The following is a 21,087-nucleotide window of genomic DNA, read 5'->3' as shown; positions in this document are numbered from 1 at the left end:
AATCGGGCAGACTTTACAGTGGCACCTTTTCATATTTGTTTCTAAATCGGACTGTTGACTCACTATTTAAGTTTGCATTATCGTTGACGAGACGATTCATACATAGTCAATATGTGCATATCAGGCCCTGAGCATTTCTGTGCCACAATATTTCAGGCTATTTGATTTGAAATCAAGTATTGTGCGTCGCACTCACTCTCGCTTTTGCTCTTAGTTATCAGTGGCGGCATTAGGCAAGTTTTAACGGCTGTTGCGGCGATAGCAGTTTATAATTGTAGGCTGGGGGTTATGTGGGGGTTACGGTGGGTTAAAGCAAGGCAGATTGCGGGCTATAAAAAAACATAGTTTATTACTGCTGGTTTAATTACTGTCTACAAAATAAAATAATGCAAATGCTCAGCAATAATTTTAGTTAATGTGGAAATAAAATCTTTTAGCTCAAACCAATTGTAATTGTATTTAACCACAATAAACATAAGATTTGTGTGTATATATATACGAAAACACAATATTTTGCGTCTATCTTATGAATATAAAATAAGTATGAATTGTTAAAAGACTTCAGAATTAATTAAAAGTTTTGCTAGACACCGCATAAATAAATAAGCGTAAAGCCATTTATATTTGCATCACAAAATATTCAAATGTATTTAAAAGTTCATAAATGTTCAACATAAATTATAAAATTATAGTATATTTACGGTTACTGTTGGAATACAAAAATAGAATAAACAAAATCAACACCTGCAATTTCCAATTATCGACTTAATTTTCAAGTAAACCAAAACACTTTTTCTTATCGACCAATAAAGCAAAAAAAGAAAAAATGTTAATATGCCCCCCATAAGAGAACACAATAAATTAAAAATAAAGCACACATAATCAAAGCAATTATTACGCTTTATAAATTCCACATTCTCAATGACATCCGTACGTACATCACTACATTATGTATAATGCATACATACATATGTACATGAATTGTCTAAATGTGTAGCGTATTTCGGGGGCTCGACTTGAACGCTTGAATAAGTAAATAATGTGAACGTAATGAAGCTTTGCATATCTATAAATATGTCCGCTTCAGTTTCAGACTGACTGACAGACAAAAATAAAAATAATAGTTCAACAACGGCCACGCTAAGCAAACAACAATATCACAAATCACACATTTTGCGCTTATCATTGACTCCAACGAATTTTGTATGCATTGGCTATAAAATATTTGCGAACAAAATACAAAACAAGATATTTAATTCAAAATAGAACATGAAAATCCAATCGTCGAGTGGTGAATGCTTTTAATCTGAGACTATGAATCGATAAGCCCAACAGCAAGCTGAGAAGAAAACAGGCAACAAGTTCTCATTTTGCGAAACTAACGGTGATGAGGCATTTCAGCAAAAAAAAAAAACTGATACCTAACGATGACGGTGCAGATATATACGCTCTCCACTGCTTTCCTAGCTAGAATTGACAGCAACGCATAAAGCGACGACAAACACACTAAGCAAATGAGTTTATGGCACAACCCATGTTATTTATAGCACCATGCGCTATAATATAACATTTATTTTCTCTTTCTTTTTATTTTGGATAAATAAAAATAAGCAAGATAAAATGAGTTTTTTTTTTTAATTTTTGTAATGCGCTTAACCCTTTGATGATTAAAATGTTATGCAGAATATATTTTAATATTAATTCATATTAATGTATCTGCAATGTTGTTTTTTTATTGATGTCAAAAGCCGTGTTTTAATTTTTTCTTATGTAAAACTTAAAGTTATAGTCCTAAGTGTGTTTTTATCAAAATATTATTGCGAACGCCATCAATGAATTTGAATTGTGTATGTAAACCATTAAGGATGAGTACATTTAAATGCTCATTAATCAAGGGAGGAGGAGTTCAGTTACAAAGTAGAAAAAAACAAGGTGTTAATTGAATGTGTCTTTCGAATGGTGTTGTTAATACCTGTGAATTACTTAAATTATAAAAGTGGCTGCTAATTAGTTATACATGCATAGAACGGATCTATAAAAAGTTGTGATTCATTATGATTCTCTGAAGGCGAAAATACTTTAAATCTTTTTTTATGCAAGGCACGTTTGTGTGCCCCTCCCTCTTAGCATGCACAATAAGTAATTATTTACTTTATATGATATTAATTTTTACTAATATGGGTGTTATAAACTACCAACGGGCATATAAAATGCTGTTGGTTTTTATGCAAAGTGATCTTGCATGGGCAAATTTGAATAGAATGTGTTTGCCGAGGTCACAAACGAAGGGCAGGACTAAAAAATGTATAATTTTCGGTTTTCAAAATATCTTATTAATTTTTTTAGGCTAGTTGTAAGAGCTCAACTGAGTTGTAATAAACTAAATTGTTCTGCAAATGAAATGGAAATAGATGAATTTTTAGTTTTGTAATAAGAAAAGTTTGATTCTTTAAATTACTAATAAAAATGATATGCGATCAGGCTATGCAATGGAATCAACGGCGTGCCCAAGTTATTTGCTTCTTCTTTTTCTAGTTTTTATTAAAGCAACTTTTCTTTGTTTCTTCTTCTATCTGTCTACGTCTATCTTTTGCCTTAGCACATATACAATACACACACACACACACAATTTAATGCCGGCTTTTTTAGTTTTATTTATTTATTTGTTTATATGCTTGCCTTCTCGTTTGCTTTTGCTTACGTTTTCTTCAAAATTAATTTGTATACGTGTGTGTGTGTGTGTGTAGTGTGAATGTAGTGTGAGCAAGTGTCTGTCTCTCTTCACACGTACACATGTATGTATGTATATATGCATTTTTGAGTGCTCCAAGTCTGGTTTTGAGAGAGCGCAGTTCAGCAACAGAAAAATATGCATGTACACATATGCAAACACATACACACACACACACACATAGTATATTAAAGCGTTGATTAACGAACATAGCGACGACAGACATGAACAGACACACGCAGAGCGAAAGCCGCGACAACGTACGATATATTTGTATATGTATATGTTTATGTGTATGTGTGTGTATATGTATGTGGGGCAGAGCGACGCCAGAAGCATTAGCAGAAGCTAGCTGTATGCAGGGTTAGCCGCAGTCAGCGCGCGCGCTCAGTGTATAATTTGTTTGTCGTCGTCGTCGTCGTCGTCGACGGTTCGTGTTTTTCATTAATCAGTAGCACTAAAATGGTGCGCAAGTCCGCTAGAGTTAAAATTCCTACTTGTCGTGCCGTTGGCAGCGTTCTTTTGCGTGCTGCTACCAGCAAAGGCGCTGCTCGCGTTGCTGCTGCTTCTGTTGCATCTGCTGCTGTTGGTGAGAGTGTTAACCATGTCGAGCAGGAGGAGGAGGCAATGGTCAGGCGACGGCGACAACGGGACAGCATTGCAAGCAATTCACTCTCAAGTGATGATGGTGTGTGTTTATCTATGTGTGTGCGTGGGTGTTAGTGTTAGTGTATTTGCCTTGTTTTCATTTGTGTCGTATTAAAATATAAATTTACCTTTTACTTCTATCTATGAATTATTATAAATATATGAATATGCAAACCCAGTTACATAAATACATGTACATATATACATACATACATACATACATATTTACAAACGCAAATATAATTGCTGCCAGCTTTCCAACTCAAATACAATTCGCATATTAATTGCATTTTAAAGCAAAATAAAAAAAAAAAGATTTTAAGTTGCTAAACATGTATTTTGTGGCAGTCTTAACAATTTTGTAACTTTGATATTCGTTGCCTCAACATAATCCACTATATTTTAGATTAAACACAAATCCCTGTTAAATACAAGCAAATTTCCAGGATAAAATGTCATCTTATAAAGTAGTTCGATAATAATCCCAAAGGTTTGCAGTTCAAATGGCTTATTTGAATTTAAATGATCAACTTTTTATTTAAAGTAAACACAGCACAATGCTCTCTTTGATTATATCCAAAGAATATATATATTTATATTATATATTCTTGTAGACCGGAGTTATTTTTAGTTTAATTTTAGTTCGGAGTTTCTGTCTTACGACTGGCGGCGAACTGCATATTTCACATTTGGGTACACATAAACATAAAGAATAAATATAGTCATCTCCTTTAATGCGTTAAAACTATGATACTACCATCAATAAGGGTATCCAAAGTGTTTTCTTTCATTTTATAGCCTGTTTTTGTAACTTATTAAAAAAATCACTTGAACATCAACTGAATTAATTGATCTATTTATTTTATCATTCGCACAGAATCCGCTGAAAGTCCAATAATGCAGGCAGAGGCGTTGCCGGTGGGTCACCCGGCTGGCTCACCTATTGACCATGCCCTGAGCCCCAATGGCGTTGGCCTCGGCCTCAGCAACAGCAGCAACCAGAGCAGCGAGAACTTTACGATCTGCAATGGCAACAGCAATGCCAGCAACAACAATAATAACAACAACAACAATATGTACTCACCAAACATCAACAATCTTGCCAGCGGTGGCAGTAACAACCAACAACAACAACATCAGCAACAACAGCAACAGCAGCAGCAGCAACAACAACAGCAGCAACAACAGCAACAACAATCGCCAACAGTTTGCGCAATTTGTGGAGATCGGGCGACGGGCAAACATTATGGTGCCTCCAGCTGTGATGGCTGCAAGGGATTTTTCAGGCGCAGCGTGCGCAAAAATCATCAATATACCTGCCGGTGAGTGTGATCAGACCAGAGACCAGAGAGAAATCAGACAGGTATAGCCAAAGATCTCCGACATCATATGTATAAGTAAATAAATGCGCAGATATCGTCAAGTTGGCAACGCAAATTTTAAATATGTTGCATTGTGCAGAAGTCACAAATCTAAAATTCTAATTCATGCTTATTTATTTATTTATTTAATTAATGTCAACTAAAGTCAGTCAACACAAAAAATGCAAAAATTAAAAAATTGATTAAATTCAATTTAGAATTATATTTAATCATTAAAAAATAAGAAATATTTATGAGGTTTTTGAGGTTATTTAAATGCAAAATGGTCCAACATTTGTTGCATAAATTGTAGAAAACAAATCAGACCAAAAAGATAATTAGTATGAATTAGTTAAGCCCCCCACAATTATAGAATATCAGAAAGCAAAATAAAATGGGTATATAGCAAATTAAAAAGAAAAGAAGGCACATCGAAATTAAATTTAATTATTAATTAAAAAAAAAAAAAAACGGATTATTTTTACGTAAAATGTAAATAGCTTCACAAAGATACTTTTTAGTGAAATTGGTTTTTCAGTCCATAGCTGCTAGATCAACTAATAATATATGTATATTTAATGGATATAATTACAATTGTAATTTAGATATTTAGATATTTTGAAAAACAAAAACTAATCTCTTGGTCTAGTTGAGTTTCCACAGCTGACTGAACTGGTGCTGTAAATCTAGCCTATCTATCTGATGGGAATCAAAATATATTGGAGTACACAAATAATAAAAATAAACTTGACCTTGAGCCAGCTAAAATAATAAAAAGAGGTCACCAAACAATAAAAAGATAATTGTGAATATTTTACATGCATCACGCGTTCGAAATTTGTTCTTCAATAAGTGCAATTTGTGAGTTAGTCTAGGTCTTGTCTTGTGAGTTGCTCTAGTTTATTTAAGTTTCGAACGAAATATTTAAATTTAAAAAAAAGAGATCATCAAACAATAAGCAATAATTGTCAATATTTTACAGATTCGCGCGCAACTGCGTGGTTGACAAGGACAAGCGGAATCAATGTCGTTACTGTCGGCTGCGCAAGTGCTTCAAGGCGGGCATGAAGAAGGAGGCGGTGCAGAATGAACGTGATCGCATCAGCTGCCGTCGCACCTCCAACGATGATCCCGATCCCGGCAATGGCCTGTCTGTGGTATCCCTTGTCAAGGCTGAGAACGAATCGAGACAGTCGAAAGCCGGGGCTGCCATGGAGCCCAACATACACGAGGATCTCTCCACAAAGCAGTTTGCCAGTATCAACGATGTCTGCGAGTCAATGAAACAGCAGTTGCTCACCCTAGTCGAATGGGCCAAACAAATACCAGCCTTCAATGAACTCCAGCTGGACGATCAGGTCGCCCTGCTGCGCGCCCATGCGGGTGAGCATCTGCTCCTTGGCCTCTCACGTCGATCCATGCAACTGAAGGATGTGCTGCTACTTAGCAATAATTGTGTCATCACCAGGCATTGTCCAGGTAAAGTCAATCAATTCAACCAGCTTTTGTTGTTGCATCGTTTCTCAATGCACAGTTTTATTTGCAACAGATCCTCACGTCTCGCCCAACTTGGATATATCACGCATAGGAGCGCGCATCATTGATGAGCTGGTGGTCGTCATGAAGGATGTCGGCATTGATGAGACCGAATTTGCCTGCATCAAGGCGCTGGTCTTCTTTGACCCCAGTGAGTTAAATAGTTTTTTTTTGGGGACTGAGTAAAAAAATTCACCCTAAATTTAAAAAATTCGCCATACTTTCGGTAAATCTCCTTATTATTCACAAGGTATATTTCTAAAAACCCGGGTTTTTAATCTTTCAATTGTATTGTACATTTTTCTAATATTCAGAAAAAGTTTGTAATTTTTAGAATTCATTTTTAAAAACAAGATAAACTTGCTAGTTTTCGTGTTAATTTTAAAATAGCCAGACAAATGAGATTTATATGATTTTATAGTTTTATACATACAATTCAAGTAGCTCGCATCTTTCTTCCCTGCAGATGCCAAGGGTCTCAATGAGCCGCATCGCATCAAATCCTTGCGCCATCAGATACTCAACAATCTGGAGGACTACATTTCGGATCGGCAGTATGAGTCACGTGGCCGATTTGGCGAGATTCTGCTTATTTTGCCGGTGCTGCAGTCAATCACCTGGCAGATGATCGAACAAATACAGTTTGCCAAAATCTTTGGCGTGGCGCACATCGATTCGCTGCTGCAGGAGATGCTCCTGGGTGGTAGGTGCACCCGCTTTATCCAATATAACCAGTTGATATAGTTTTTTGTATTGCTTCCGGTAGGTGAACTCGCGGACAATACACTGCCCTTGTCGCCACCAAATCAGTCCAACGATTATCAGAGTCCCACACATGCTGTAAATCTGGACGGCAGCAGCCAGGCGAGCACCGCTCTGGATACGCTGGCGACAGTGACTAGCGGCAGCCATGGCCTAGACTTGGATGTGCAGCACATACAGGCGCTCATCGAGGCCAACAATACGGAGGACACTTTCCGTGAATATGCGGCCAACAATGCAGCAACGGCTGCCATGCCAACGTCCGCAGTCACGCCACCCCTGAGCACTGCTGCCTGTAGTCCAAAATCGCAGGAGAGCAACGCCTACATGGATGCAAGCCAACGCCAATACAATGTCCAGCATAAGAGCCAGATAGTGCACAGTCACAATCAAAGTCAACGCGTGCATCCCTACCAAAGAGTGCCAACATCGCCGGTCGATGCCGGACTCGTAATACGCAATCCGGCGGATATCACTCTCAATGAATACAACCGCAGCGAGGGCAACAGCGCCGACGAGCTGCTGCGGCGCACCCCCCTCAAAATACGTGCTCCCGAACTGCTAGCACCTACCTATGTGATGGGTGAGTAACACCAATAATAATATTAATGCAATAATAAAATAATAAACTCAAGTAAAAAAACAACGAACGAAAGTCACGGATTGACAACTAATTGAAAATTATTGGAAATTTGTATATATTACGTGTTATTTAAATAATATATAATTGTAAGTAAAGTAATTTATCCGAACTGAAACTGTTAAATGATCCGATTGTGCAATAAAGCTGGAGGTGGGCACGTATCCAGAATTCTGAATGTGGGAACCGATCACCCGTCGGCATCGCTTAAAAATAGCTTTAAAACATTATATTCTGTTCATAAATGCACAAGAATAAATTCTGTTCCCACACCTGTATAAAAAATAGCTACATTTTATGGCATACAAATGTTATTCGCTATTCGCTGATTCTAAAAAGGCGATGGAACTGGCTACATCTTACCATCTTCACAACAATTGCACCCATTGCAAAATATAAATATAACCATTATGTCCATTTTGGTATACGATATTACTACTATCTTAATCTTTTTAAATATTAAGTCCGAGAATAACTTATATCAAAATGTAAGCGTTATAATTGTCAGAACTAATGATAATTATTGTCATTATAATTAGAACCGAACGAATTAAGTTAACTTTTCATTTATTTATTTATTTAAATATACTACAAACTCTTATCAGAATCTCTTAATATGAAAATTTAAACTTATCTGAATATTCTATTTTTTACAGAGCCATGTCGCATGACGCTCAAACAGGAGCCCGAGACAGGCTATTAACTGGTGCAATAAGGCAAACTACACACACTACACTACACACACAACACATACTACACTACACACACAACACACACATACACTACTGTACACCTGTTCTGATTCCTGCTCTTCATCACATCGACAGGTCGCACTTGCTAGCTGCTAAGTGTAGAAATAAAACACAGAAAACTTACTTAATTGTTATTGCCTTGAAATTTTTGATACCTTTTTATTTAGACTTTAAGTAGGTATTTTGGAAATTGTTGCTTAATATGTAAATCACACAATTGCAATATATTTTTGTATTTTATTATATATATTTCTTAAAAACATAACTGAAGTTAAAGGATTTTGCTCAAATTATTCTATACGTACTGTTTTCATCTTGTTTGTTATCTATACAATATACAATATATATATATACATACATATATAGAATTCGGATAAAATTATGTACATATGCATGATGCATGCTTATACATGTTCATACATATGTATGCAATACTTTGTTTTAGGCTAAGGTGTTGTTTAGTGATAAGACATATTTTATATGAGTACTTTTAATCCTTACCTGATAAATAATGAAGAACTATTTTTATATGGAAATATAAATATACACATGTATGTATAAAATACAGAATAATTTAATGTGGATGAGTGAATAAAAAACACAAAGAAATATGCAACAAAAATGTAAGAATGTTAAATCCAGCTGTTAAATATATTATTCTAGTTTATTACGAAATTTCCCCCTAAAAAGCATTACATACACAAATGTAAGCAGTTGTGCAAGTGCCTCCATTTCCTACATTTTTACATAAATATATATACATCATTATGTATTTATATAAACACGTATTTATATTTATGCTCGCTTATGTCAGTCAATGTTGAAATCGTTTTGAGGCACAATTTTATTCACATCCGATCTTCATTACATTTTAGCAGTCTAACATAAATAGAAAATATGATGTGTGAATATGGGGTCGGATATTATAAAGTTCAGGGCATAATTATAATACCCTCTGTAAGGGCAAACAGAAAAAACGTTTTAATTGAGACATTTTTGATTATTAATTCGAAATTCCGCGCATACTATCGCCATCGCTGAGTTGCAACTTGATTAACATATATCGATATACCCCTGTAACTTAACAGATCATTTGAGCAGCCACAAATATTACTATCGATACGCATGATTCGTGAGCAAATGCTGATCCGATATATTTAGAGAATACTCACAGCTGACGAGCAACCCAACACTATTTTTTAATGCCATTTCATTTTTCATTGTGCGCAATAAAGTGAGCTCCCAGTAAACTAGCTGAACCCAATATTAACTGGTGAATCAGCAACATAATTGTTAATATTTTTAACTATTTTAGATTCAAAAGTTTCCAATCAAATATTAATATTGCAAGAAGGTCTAGCTAGACAGCAACTAGCATAATCAATATGTTTGCACATAAGTTCATAATATGCACGACTTTGCTCCTGTTGAGCACCTCTGGTAAGTAACTGTTCAACTGCAAAAAAAAAGAAAAAAACCTGTGCAACTCTTTGTTCAATTTATTTCTGCCTGTTCATCGCGATTTAATTTCAATATTGTTTTTTTTATTGTTCGCCTATTGTCATCTCGCTTGCACACGTAATAATCCGTTCGACGGACTGATTGTTGTTTTGGTTTTTGCTGTGGAAATATACAAAACTAACTCGCATGTAGAATAATTATTGCGTATGTATGTGAGTGCACACATCTGTGTATGTATGTATTTGTATTTGCAGCGCATTGACACTTATCACTTATTTTTTCCCCTTGTTTTCTTGTGACACTCTTGTTACTGCTTGTGAAGTGTAGGGACAAGGCGCATAAGAAAACCCCACAAATCTAAAAAGATGGTGGCTTAGACGAAGGCAAATGCAAATTGCAGTCAGAGCTACGCTTTCAGCTCTTGTTGAACTTTATACTATAGCACACACACACAGAAAGTTATTCACATATGTATACATGAGTGGATATATGTGAAGGGTATCGCATGATGCCCTTATCTCTAAGCAACAACAATTGTACCTGCATTCAGAAGCCGCTCAGATAAAGCAATTGTATTTCTTCTCTCCGGCATGTTCTGCCGGCAGCATCGACCCCTCTCCTCTCCTCTCTATCTATACTAAGAATGCAGGCATATTCAATTTTTCTGTCTTGCCTTTTTTCCTATTTGCTTTTCTTCTCTTTCAACACTTTGTTGTCTTCTGTTGAGTGACAGTCATAAACTGCATATACACACACACATATACAGATATATAATTATCTCTGAATCACAACTACATTTAAATTGTTATTTATTTAACTTATTTATTCGCCTGAGGCACATTTGCTCTCACGTCCATCGCTCTCTCTCTCTCTCTCTTTCTCTTCATTTACTCTCCTAACTGTGATTTCTGAAGTCACATGTACATATGATGCACATATAAACTCAATCATATAAGTATGATGTGTGTATTTTCATATGCTGCTTCGATAACACCCCCAAAAACAAATTGTTGATTGTTTGTCAATTACCCATTTATCAACTCACGCAGCATCGCGTCTGTTAATGTTATTTTACTTTGCATAAGTCAATAAGTAGCTCTGAAAGGTTTGACTAATTATGGTTCCACATCATGGAGTCTATCCTATTAAGCATTTCTGGTCTGCTTTTAGACATCTTAGATTTATCGAATCAAAATTTTAGAAGCAGATTTCTCTAGAGAGACAACAAAACACTGACGCTAAGCAAGCTCTGAACAGCAAGCTGGTGAAATCAAATCTAGTATTTTTCAGAAATAATTATTTCACCACAAATGAATACTAAGTATGATTATTATCTACAATTTTAACAAGTTTAGATTTTCGAGAAATTATTTTAATTTATAAAAATAATAAAAGTCAACTCAAGCTTATAATAGTTTTTTATATTAGCATTTAAAATGTTGTATTTTATTATTTTTATGAAGTTGTACAAGTTAATCATTCATTAAAACTAGGGAAACACGAGAAGAAAATAAGAAAACATTCTAGACGTTCATAGAAATGGAAACTTTGGAGTATCATTAATAGCAAGGGGCGAAAGCAAAAGAAAATGGAAAACTTAAATTCGTCTTTCATCTTGCATGCTCGTGCCAAATAAATCTTCTAAACTTGTGCATACTATGCATGTCTGAAAAGCAGGCGAGTTATGTATCCAACTGTCTGATTATTCGCTGTATTGTTGTCGATTAACTCGTGTTTAAAGGTCATATCTGAGCCCTGATACAAAAGTGCGGACTGGCAGAACGGGGGAATGAATAAGCGTAACCGCAAGTAGATAGAGGCAGAAAATAGCTAGGCTTTGACAATATATGCATATGTATGTGAACAAAGTATATAGCAAAGGTTTCTTGAGTCATTCATAATTAGCTAAAGCAAATTGTGACTTACACAGCTAAGTTGAATAGTTCTTACAAACACGTTTGCTCACCTCTTTTTATTCGTATTGATTTGAACTCGTCTTCCTCAAGCAGTTGATCGCATAATCGATATTGATCGATTGATATCGATATCGTAATTTGCGTACAGTGTTTCATGTTATTTAACAGATGTTATGAATCCAGCTCTATGTCACTAGTGGTCTGTTACAATATATATATATCTTAAGTGAGATTTAATCGAAAAAGTCTCCTGTTCAATGCTAGTAGCTTCTACTGATAATAAAATCTATTATCGGTGGAGTCAGCGTGATGTTGTTTTATTTGTTAGTTTGGGGCGTTCCTAAGGCAATTTATCACGTTTCACAATGTAAACAAGCGGAAATACATCAGCACAAGTTGATAAAAGAGAATCTACAAGTTGCAAACACAAGTTGTCAATTGTATCAATTAGCTATGATTTTCGTAAATGTTCTGAGCCTTTTCTGGAGCGAATTCCAATCGTATCCATTTTTTGCTTACACTCGACTTAAATCGTCACTTTGTAACGTTTCGCTGACATGATATTTGCTTATCAATTGCCGCCTGTGCAAATATTTATATTATGAATCAATATGACTCACTCAGATACTGCTCGAACAGTCGTGCAGGAAAGAACACAATCAAGAATGCTGATAAATATAGTAGAATAAATAAACATAATGAAATTAATACTTTTCAAAGTTATATGATTTTGTGGGAAATTTAATTATATATAAGGCCTTTAAGCTGCGCTCTCAATTTTTGCTTTCTTAAGCCACTGATAACATTTTGCATTTATATAATTAATTAGTTCTTTTGTTTAATTTGTGTTTTTAAGAAAATTGATTGTTGGCTGTAAGAAAGTTAATTAAAACACAAACAAAATATTCCAGTTTGAATGTTATAAATTCAATGTAACCTGAAATGTAACCAGTTTCTTACATACTTAACAAGTAATTAAGTCAGAAATTGAACAAAGTGTAATAGAGTAATTAAGGCTTGTTTATAGATTTCTATATAACAAATGTGTTTAATGTTTTGTTTGCACATCTTACAGTACTTTCCCAGAAGTTATATAGCCTGAAAAATGCAGATATTCCCGAGCAGGAAAAGCCGCTGACATCGAGCAGCAGCAGCAGCAGCACTTCGACGACCACAACTTCAACTACTACCACGACTACCATGCCAAATCCCCCAATTACATCATCATCAACAACAACAACAACGACGACAACCATCAAGCCACCTACAACAAGCACCACTGCAGCTCCAACAACCTCGACGACTCCAGCTCCTGTGCCGACCACCACGCATAAGCCACAACCTTATCCAGCGCCCAGCATGGGATCATGGAACAGCAGCTGCATTTTGCTCAATATGGCAGCACAGCTGAACTTTACCTATGAGACCATTGGTAAGTTAAGCTTAATATGATCTTAATGCCGAGTCACTTCTTACTCCTCCTCACTATCCTTTCAGACGGCAACATGACCACTGGCTTGTTCAATGTGCCCACCGATGCGAAAGTGGATCACTCGATTTGCGATAGCCAGACCTCGCAGAGCATGCAGCTCAACTGGGGTCCCGCTGCCTTGCCAGAATTTATAGCCTTGCAGCTGGATAACAAGAATAAATCCATCTCACTCACATCAGTACAGATGCAAATAACGGTGTCCACCAAAGATTATCCCGATGCCAAGGGTGAGCTTGACTTATAATATTAACGCTATGCAACATCATTTTTATTAGTAAACTTTATTTATCTACCTTGATGTTTGTAAAAAGCAGACTATTTCGAAATCCAATCAAAAATGTAGATATCAGCAGATTAACTTTGATTTACAATTTTATCTAATCATCGGCGTGTCCAAGATAATGATTCTTCTTCAGTTTTCACTGATGAGTCATGTTACTTAAAGCTCCTCTTTCGACCAATTTATCCTATGGCAGCTCTATGATATATTGGTCCGATCAGGTAATCTCCGACCAGAAAAAAAAAGAATAGTTATCGACATAGAAAAAATGTAGTGTTGCATAGTTTTATTATCAATTCAATTTATATTCATAATTATAAATAATACCTTTATTGTTTTGCAGAGAATCAAACTGTTTATTTCATACGCACAAGCCAGAACAGCGACTTCAAGACGCCCGAGAAGATGTCGTACCACTGCACTCGCGTCCAGAAGTTCAACATGACGGAGACCCTCAACCACAATGAGACCATGGCCACCATCAGCTTCAGTCATGTGCAGGTGGAGGCGTTCCGCCCCAATAATACCACCGGCTTCTCGGCGGTGCACGATTGCGACAGTTCAGAGACCTCCGATGTGGTGCCCATCGCTGTCGGCATTGCCCTGGCTGCACTGATAATGGTTGTGCTCATTTCGTATCTGTGCGCACGTCGTCGTTCCACCTCTCGTGGCTACATGAGCTTCTAAGCAAGTCAACAAATATAGTTAGAATGGGAGGCAGAGGGATAAAGAAGCGGAAAGAAATCAGTAAGTGCAGGATAGGTATGAGGAGATGTACAAGAGATACCAGATATAAAGTGTGTCCAGGCGTGGATAGCTAGTGCGTTGTAATCCGAGAGAGTTGTAAGATTGATTTTGTATTTGGCAGGCACTGTAGGAGAAAAGAAATTTAGACATTTGTTGTGTATCATAAATATTTTGTAAACGGTTCTTGTAATTGTTCGGTTTTTCTTTTGTAATTGTTTTTCTTCGTCTAAATGGATGACGCGCTTGAAGGAGGGACAAAATTATCTGTGTCGATGTATGTTTGGCTGCTGACCGACCTACAGAAATGGAAGAGCGTGGCATTCGAATAATACTTAGAACACAGTTTTTACTATATATCATAACCTAAATCCTTTTTACCACCACCTTTACGACACACGACGACAAACGCAAATTTAATCACATGCATATTCAAACAATAGAAAAACCACTTACCTAATAATTAAATGTTCGCTTAAATTAAATAGGCGTGTGGCAAAGGTGAAAGTGAGGGCAAGCGAACCGAAAAAAAAGGGGGAAGAACATGGTGAGACGGCAGAGTGGGCGACACGCTTGTTTCGTAAATGACAACAGCAACAGCAAACAGAAAAACAGTCAAATTTTAAATATAATATATTGATTTTAAATTGTAAACAAAATCAGCTTATGTATTATTTGCCTTGAAAACGTAATAAACGATAAACCAAGCAAGTGCCGAGAGTGTGCGACTATTAGTTATCCTGTGCCAGCCCTAACATATATTTGCAGTTGCTTATGTGTGCCTAATAAAACATACGTATATACATACAAAATGACTTAAATAAATTTGATATCTGGAAAATTGGTAGATCCCAAAAATTATATTAAAATTCGAGAATATTTGGCTAAAATTCAGTGCTTATCGCTCGAGCAGACCGCGGAAATTAGCAGTTGAAAAAGGGCGACATACGATCAAAATAAAGCGAAAGGAAACTATAGAATTGAATCAGGCATGTAAGCATGTGCCGTTGCATTTCTAGAACGTGCAGCTATTTTTCACAATCATTGCATGATTTTATAACCTTTTTGACCATTTTAAATGGGTGCAAAATGCAAAAACTGCTACTGGGAGCGAAACACTGCTTGAAGACAAATGCGCTGCTTGTGTATTTAATATTGGAAGGAAAGCAGTGCAGTAGACGCGTCAAATCTATTGAGAGCGATAACTGCTTGATGACAATTGCACTGCTTGTATATTGGAGGGAAAGTAGTCAATTCGCTAAGCTTCAAATTCTGTTTGCCTGAAAAATTAACATTTCAATTAAAATGTATTTTGATTTACAGATTTTCACACACATTATGACTAGTTCAATATAATGCCAACTTTCTTTAAATGGGCAGCAAACTGTCTGCATTCATTTCCGCATCATCGTCCGAGTCGTTGCTCTGCTGTCCTCGAAACATTCCTGTGCGAGGACGTTCTGCTGGCGGGCCTAGGGGATCCACATGCTGTTTAACTATATGATTGGATTTGACATTACTATTAAGCATTTGCATTTGGATTAGGGGAAGTGTCTTACCCAGGTAAGAGTTGCCGCTTTGCAGGAACTGTTCGCCATTGTAGCTCGTTGGACTCGACATGAGAGTGGCCGAGATGTCGATGTTCTCCTGTAGGCGCTCCTCATTTGACTGACGCAGTGCTGTGTATGAAATGGAGGCAATTGTCACACTAAAAACAAAGATCATCTTTTTTTTGGATATGGCTTACTTTTGAGGCGACTGTTGGCCCTGCCGGAGGTGGCAGACGATAGGCGCTGCTGCTGATAGCGCTGTTCGTTCTGACGCTCCTGTTGCTGCTTCTGCAGCCTCACATAATCCTGGCCATAGCGCTCGTGCAATTCGCTCATACCCAGCGACTTGGTCACTTGCATCAGGGCGCGCACACAGGTCAGGTTGTCGGGAAAGCGGGCATAGATGTTCTCAAACATGCCCAGATACTGCTTGGGCGGCAGATACGAGTTGCGAAAGCAGCTGGCAATGCGAAGCATCAGATTGGGGTCATTGGGATCGGCGAGGACGGCACGCTCATAGTAATAGAGAGCCTTCTCGGTGGCCTGCAGCTTTATGTAGTAGGAGCCAATGGAGCTGGCAATGCTTATGTCACTCATATTGATACGATACGCCTCGTTATAGTATTGATTCGCCTCCTGGTGATCCTGTCGCTGCTCGTACATGCTGCCCACCTTCTCGAACAGACGCGAATCAATGTCGGACGCCGAGATGCCCAGCACCTGCAGATAGGCTTGGAGTGCACCAGACGAGGAGGCGGATGCACTGCTCAGGCGGCGCTCCTGCAGTTTGGCCAGCTGATAGTAGACATGGCTGTGCTGCATCGAATGCGGCTCCATTAGTTGTGCCTTCAATAGCTCAAACTGCTCCTCGGCCTGCTCGAAATCTTGTTCTTGCAGGGCAATCAGACCCAAATTGTAATTGGCCTCAAAACTAGTCGGGTCCAGTTGCAATGCACGCTGCAATCGCTCCCTGGCCGAGCTGAGATTCTGATTCAGTTTGTCCACAATGCTGGCATTGACAAGCGCCAAAGGACTCGTCTGCAGTGCTCCGATCTCTTGCAGTTGATTCAGGCAATGGGTGGCCATCTCCATGTTGCCCAGCTACAAAGGAAATTGTCAGGTAAATAGTAAAATCTATTTCTATACATAACGCACATTTATGTAGATAAAACTGAGATTGGTCAGTGCACTGGCAGTCATGGAGCTCTCGCTTTTGCGATCGTACATTTGCAGCATCTCGATGGCCTGATTGACATCGTTCTGGCGCAGATAGACGAGCGCCTTGTTCAGCTCCAGTTCGTTGGCCAGCCAGGATAGATTTGATGTCCTTATCACCTCAATGCACCAGTTATACCCTGTGTGGAAAAGCGAATATAAATTATGCATTTTATTTACTATTGTCACAACTATTATGGAAATACTAGTCTGTGTTCTAAATCTATAATTTATAGTATATAGTCTGTAGCTAGTCTTAGCTCATTTAAATATAACCGTTAATTACTCAATGTGTGACCATATATCTAATTATGTTGGGCAACTCTATTAATCGATATTAAAAGCTATCAGTGATGATGATCGAGAGATGGAAACATCGATAAGAGTTGGCGACATTTTTAAGCGAAAAGAATGTGTGAAGAAATTAAATAAATCGAATTCATAATAGCCCGTTATACTTACCATCATTATAATTCTCCTCAATGAGTGGGGATATCAGATCGACAATCATTGTAATGGAGCGTTTCTCTACATTTCTTCGCTGTTTGGTATAAATGGCCAATTCATCGGTCTTGAGGGCCTGCAAAACATACCGATTCTTTGTATTCGCGGAGCTCTTGTTGGTCTCATTGACTTGCTCATAGGAACTGCCACCATTTGCATCTATGATGGCCACCTCCGCATGAGTGTCTCCAACTTGCGCCTGAGTTGTGCCCGATTTTTCGGCATGCTCCGCCTGCTGCTGTAGTCGTATAATATTGTTCTCATTCTCCAAGTCGCGTTCGTTTTCAACGGGCTGCACTTCGCACAGGGAGCGAAATGTGCTCTTGATCTTGTCTACATCTCCCATGGCATAGTAACAGAGTAGCAAGTGGATGCCACTGCGAATATCTGCCCGTTCCGACATGATGAACTCAAAACTGGAGGCAGCATCCGAATATTGACCCATCCGTACGAATAAGACGCCAATATTCTCGGTGATTTTCAGACGCAGCTGCTTCAGCGTGTTGGGCACCGAATCCAATGCCATGCGATACATTTTAATAGCCTTCTTATGCATTCCCATCTTGAAATAGATGTTGCCCATGTTCAACTTCAATTGATTCACGTGGGGAAACATTTTATTCTTGGTCATTATGTTATAGGTGTTTAGGGCCTCAATGTGCATCTCATTGTGCTCGTATTGCTCGGCCAGATTGAAGAATACCTAAGTTAGCATTATATTACAGAATTATTAAATATATAAATGTACAGATATATAATATGTGAAAGAGCAAAGAGTGGTCGACTTAGAGATTTAATTTTAAGAGTTAAAATCCAAATTCAAATCAATTCTACATCTATCTTATAAAAGGTTGATTACCAACTTTCACTGGATACAGAACCATGTTTAAGTAAGCATTATTTGCCTGATTTGAACATGACTTTTAAGGTAATAGCAGGAAAGTTAAATTTTTACATTAAGTAGGTAGCTTTTAAGAAACTCTCACATAGGAAATGATTTTCTAATCCGAATTCAAATGAAATACAAAAAATTGTTTGGAAACTATTTTCCGCAATTGATTTTTAAGCTGATTGGATTCAAAGCAAAAGTTTCACACAAAAACAAAAGTTGTTTTTACCGCATAAGTCAATTCAAAATTGTGAAACACATTCTCGCCCTGCTTGTCCTGTTCATGATGCAGTATGCGATCCAATGAGGATGCATCCTTTGCCTTGTTCAGCGCTTCAGCCAGCGAAGACTTCACTTCAGTATTATTATTGGGGCCACTGGGGCGATTTGGTGAACAGCGGGCTGCCAGCACTATCGATGATTCCAGCAGCTTGACTATTTTTGTTTCCATATTCTTGTACTTGATCTGCGGACTGTTGTGCGTATTAGTGTATCAAATTAATAGAAATCGAATGTGCCACTTACTTGACATCCTTGGCTGCATCGACAGCGGCATTGGCCGACGACAGCGCCTGTTGCTTGACCTTCTCCAGAAAGAATTGATCGAAACGCTGACCCGCCGATCCGCTGCTGCTGGCCGCATATCCCACAGCCCGCACTGCTGTCGACGGCCTCGCCAGAGCAGTTCGATCGCCGGCAGTGCGACTACTGACCAAATTGCCACGCTATAAAAAATATAACACATAAATTGGCGAGTAACATTTTCAAGCTTTGCACTTACTGAAAAGAGCTGCGAAGTTGGCGGTCTACCGGCAGCTGTTGGAGGCGGAGGTGGCACTGATGTAGCTGGTTCCACATTGCTGGCAACTCGATTGTCCTCAGTTTCCTTTTCACTCATTGTCTATTTTGGCTAATGTCTTCTTAAGTTGTAAATTTAATTTATGCTCAGGTTTGTTAACAGAGCTCGCTGTAAATATCATTTGACATGGTTCAGCGTTGCCTAGGAAATTGGGTTTTTAGTATGTTGTTGTCATCGGGAAAACCCGTTGCTAGGCTTTAATTGACCACAGTGTTGGCTAATCGATAAGTTTATATGAACTGAGTTTATAGCTGAAAGTAAGCACCAAGCAGAACATTTTATGAGCTCTCTGAAGTCTTTACAATATATAAATGTTTCACTGAAATTCCACAACAGAATTTGCTTCATGTTTGTTGTTGAAGTAGATTGCTATTATATTAGGAAAGGCCGGATGGATGTTAATATTAATAAAACTAAATATGCACTTTCTTGACCTGCGTCAACTCTATTGAAATTTAGCAAATTTATTCAGGACATTATTTAAATAAATGTAAAATCTAAAATAATATTTTATAAAATACAACCCAAGTCTTTCCAAACCATAATAGCAAATGTGTCGTAAATATGTAAATTCGAACGCCCAAAATATTCCAAAAAGATAGAAATCGAAACAGTAAATTCAAAGAATTTTTAGGATTTTTTAATAGCGAGAGTCAGTAAAATTTTGATTTTACACCCGATTCTCGAATATCGCCAATTTTGGATTTCCAATGGCGATAAAAAAATAAAAAAAAACAAAATCTAATAAAATAAACATTTCAAAGGCAAAGGCTCCTTATCAATACATTATACATAATAATAAAAGGTATTCTCATATTTATGTAATTTCTACCAACAGCCGCAAGCTTATTCTGCATGCATATAAATGCCAGTTATTTTATTCTTCAGTTCCGGTGCACATTTTATATTCCTCAGAAGTATAACAGGAAAAAGAATCAACCAGAAAGTAATTCGAGTTCTAATTCTGTGTTTTATTCACTTGTGATTAGATATCGAAGAGTGATCACATCGGCATTTAAACAAATTTCTCTTTACTAATTGTGGGTAAGTCACTTTCTGTTGCCAACATGAATCCAGTTTGCCTGACGGACATTAACAAACCCGAGTGCCAGACATGGATGAAGGAAGTCTGTGCCCGTTGCAGAAAGCTGTTGAACCGGCATGCCGGCGAATTCACATTGTTCGATGAGACACCAGCGGTATACAAGGATGTGCTGGACATGACTTTCAATGACTGCAGCAAACTGAAACATCTGCTTCAACTGGAGGTGGCTGCAATACACAAACGAGAAATTCTATCGAATTTTACGTGGTGGCAAAAGTTATTGTTAATCTTGGTCTATATTGGAATCGTTGTGCTGTTTGTGCTCGTGTTTCGTTATTGTAGGAAAGCATATCAAGCCGGAGCTCAGCAGTTTGACGAAGAATCCGCCAAACCGCCGACACCGCCTACCGAAAAGGCCCAACCGCCACGCCAGAAGAGCGAGAAGCGCAAAAAGTCCTTAAAGTCCTGGTTGCACTATAGATGTCGCCCCATATTTGTCCATAACGAGGCAGCACTGAGACGTCAGCAGGCCAAGTACAAGGAGGTCGAGGCTAATAGGGAGGAGCATACGCAGAAGAACATTGACAAGTGGACGAAGGCGCGCGAAAAGGTGGAAAGAAAGCGGCAGTTCCAAAGGGATACAATCAAGATGATGGAACAACAAAAAAAGCAAGAAAGACGATGAAAGTAAACAATAAAACG

The 21,087-nt window shown here is 37.7% G+C and overlaps 4 protein-coding genes across 6 annotated transcripts in view; 3 read left to right on the top strand and 1 right to left on the bottom strand.

Moving 5' to 3' along the window:
• Nucleotides 1-9,052, top strand: part of LOC6566548 (transcription factor HNF-4 homolog) — a 31,747-nt gene extending 22,695 nt beyond the window's left edge. Inside the window, exons 1-7 of one of the 3 annotated variants that reach the window (XM_032739570.1) lie at nt 3,126-3,419; nt 4,257-4,701; nt 5,723-6,219; nt 6,290-6,427; nt 6,743-6,979; nt 7,043-7,621; nt 8,335-9,052. In XM_032739570.1, the coding sequence (XP_032595461.1) occupies nt 3,194-3,419; nt 4,257-4,701; nt 5,723-6,219; nt 6,290-6,427; nt 6,743-6,979; nt 7,043-7,621; nt 8,335-8,381 (2,169 nt within the window). In that variant the 5' untranslated portion in view covers nt 3,126-3,193 and the 3' untranslated portion in view covers nt 8,382-9,052. Of the gene's footprint in view, nt 1-3,125; nt 3,420-4,256; nt 4,702-5,722; nt 6,220-6,289; nt 6,428-6,742; nt 6,980-7,042; nt 7,622-8,334 lie in introns of those variants that run through there. The other 2 variants (XM_032739572.2, XM_032739571.2) reach the window with 2 other exon arrangements.
• Nucleotides 9,053-9,589: 537 nt separating this feature from the next.
• On the top strand, nt 9,590-15,030 carry LOC6566547 (lysosome-associated membrane glycoprotein 1). The gene is made up of 4 exons (XM_001993120.3): nt 9,590-9,870; nt 12,883-13,239; nt 13,305-13,526; nt 13,923-15,030. Exons 1-4 carry the CDS (start codon nt 9,816-9,818, stop codon nt 14,264-14,266), a joined length of 978 nt encoding a protein of 325 aa, XP_001993156.1. The 5' UTR covers nt 9,590-9,815; the 3' UTR covers nt 14,267-15,030.
• Nucleotides 15,031-15,659: 629 nt separating this feature from the next.
• Nucleotides 15,660-19,591, bottom strand: LOC6566546 (intraflagellar transport protein 88 homolog). The gene is made up of 8 exons (XM_001993119.3): nt 19,263-19,591; nt 19,007-19,206; nt 18,711-18,954; nt 17,551-18,295; nt 17,029-17,228; nt 16,071-16,974; nt 15,883-16,002; nt 15,660-15,819 (listed from the first exon to the last, which is right to left on the bottom strand). Exons 1-8 carry the CDS (start codon nt 19,377-19,379, stop codon nt 15,692-15,694), a joined length of 2,658 nt encoding a protein of 885 aa, XP_001993155.1. The 5' UTR covers nt 19,380-19,591; the 3' UTR covers nt 15,660-15,691.
• Nucleotides 19,592-20,358: 767 nt separating this feature from the next.
• LOC6566545 lies at nt 20,359-21,083 on the top strand. The gene has a single exon (XM_001993118.2). It carries the CDS (start codon nt 20,408-20,410, stop codon nt 21,068-21,070), a length of 663 nt encoding a protein of 220 aa, XP_001993154.1. The 5' UTR covers nt 20,359-20,407; the 3' UTR covers nt 21,071-21,083.
• Nucleotides 21,084-21,087: the final 4 nt, after the last annotated feature.

The sequence above is a fragment of the Drosophila grimshawi genome, unplaced genomic scaffold, assembly GCF_018153295.1.
Source record: "Drosophila grimshawi isolate 15287-2541.00 unplaced genomic scaffold, ASM1815329v1 contig_1377, whole genome shotgun sequence".
In the NCBI taxonomy this organism is placed as follows: domain Eukaryota; kingdom Metazoa; phylum Arthropoda; class Insecta; order Diptera; family Drosophilidae; genus Drosophila; species Drosophila grimshawi.
The sequence above is the reverse complement of the archived record's forward strand: the minus strand, read 5'-3'. Positions and strand labels throughout refer to the sequence as shown.

Coding starts and splice junctions, on each gene's coding strand:
- LOC6566545 (XM_001993118.2), top strand. CDS start 20,408: ATGAATCCAGTTTGCCTGACGGACATTAACAAACCCGAGTGCCAGACA.
- LOC6566546 (XM_001993119.3), bottom strand. CDS start 19,379: ATGAGTGAAAAGGAAACTGAGGACAATCGAGTTGCCAGCAATGTGGAA. Junction 19,207..19,262: donor CAACTTCGCAGCTCTTTTCA/GTAAGTGCAAAG, acceptor TATTTTTTATAG/CGTGGCAATTTGGTCAGTAG. Junction 18,955..19,006: donor GATGCAGCCAAGGATGTCAA/GTAAGTGGCACA, acceptor TACGCACAACAG/TCCGCAGATCAAGTACAAGA.
- LOC6566547 (XM_001993120.3), top strand. CDS start 9,816: ATGTTTGCACATAAGTTCATAATATGCACGACTTTGCTCCTGTTGAGC. Junction 9,871..12,882: donor GCTCCTGTTGAGCACCTCTG/GTAAGTAACTGT, acceptor CACATCTTACAG/TACTTTCCCAGAAGTTATAT. Junction 13,527..13,922: donor AGATTATCCCGATGCCAAGG/GTGAGCTTGACT, acceptor ATTGTTTTGCAG/AGAATCAAACTGTTTATTTC.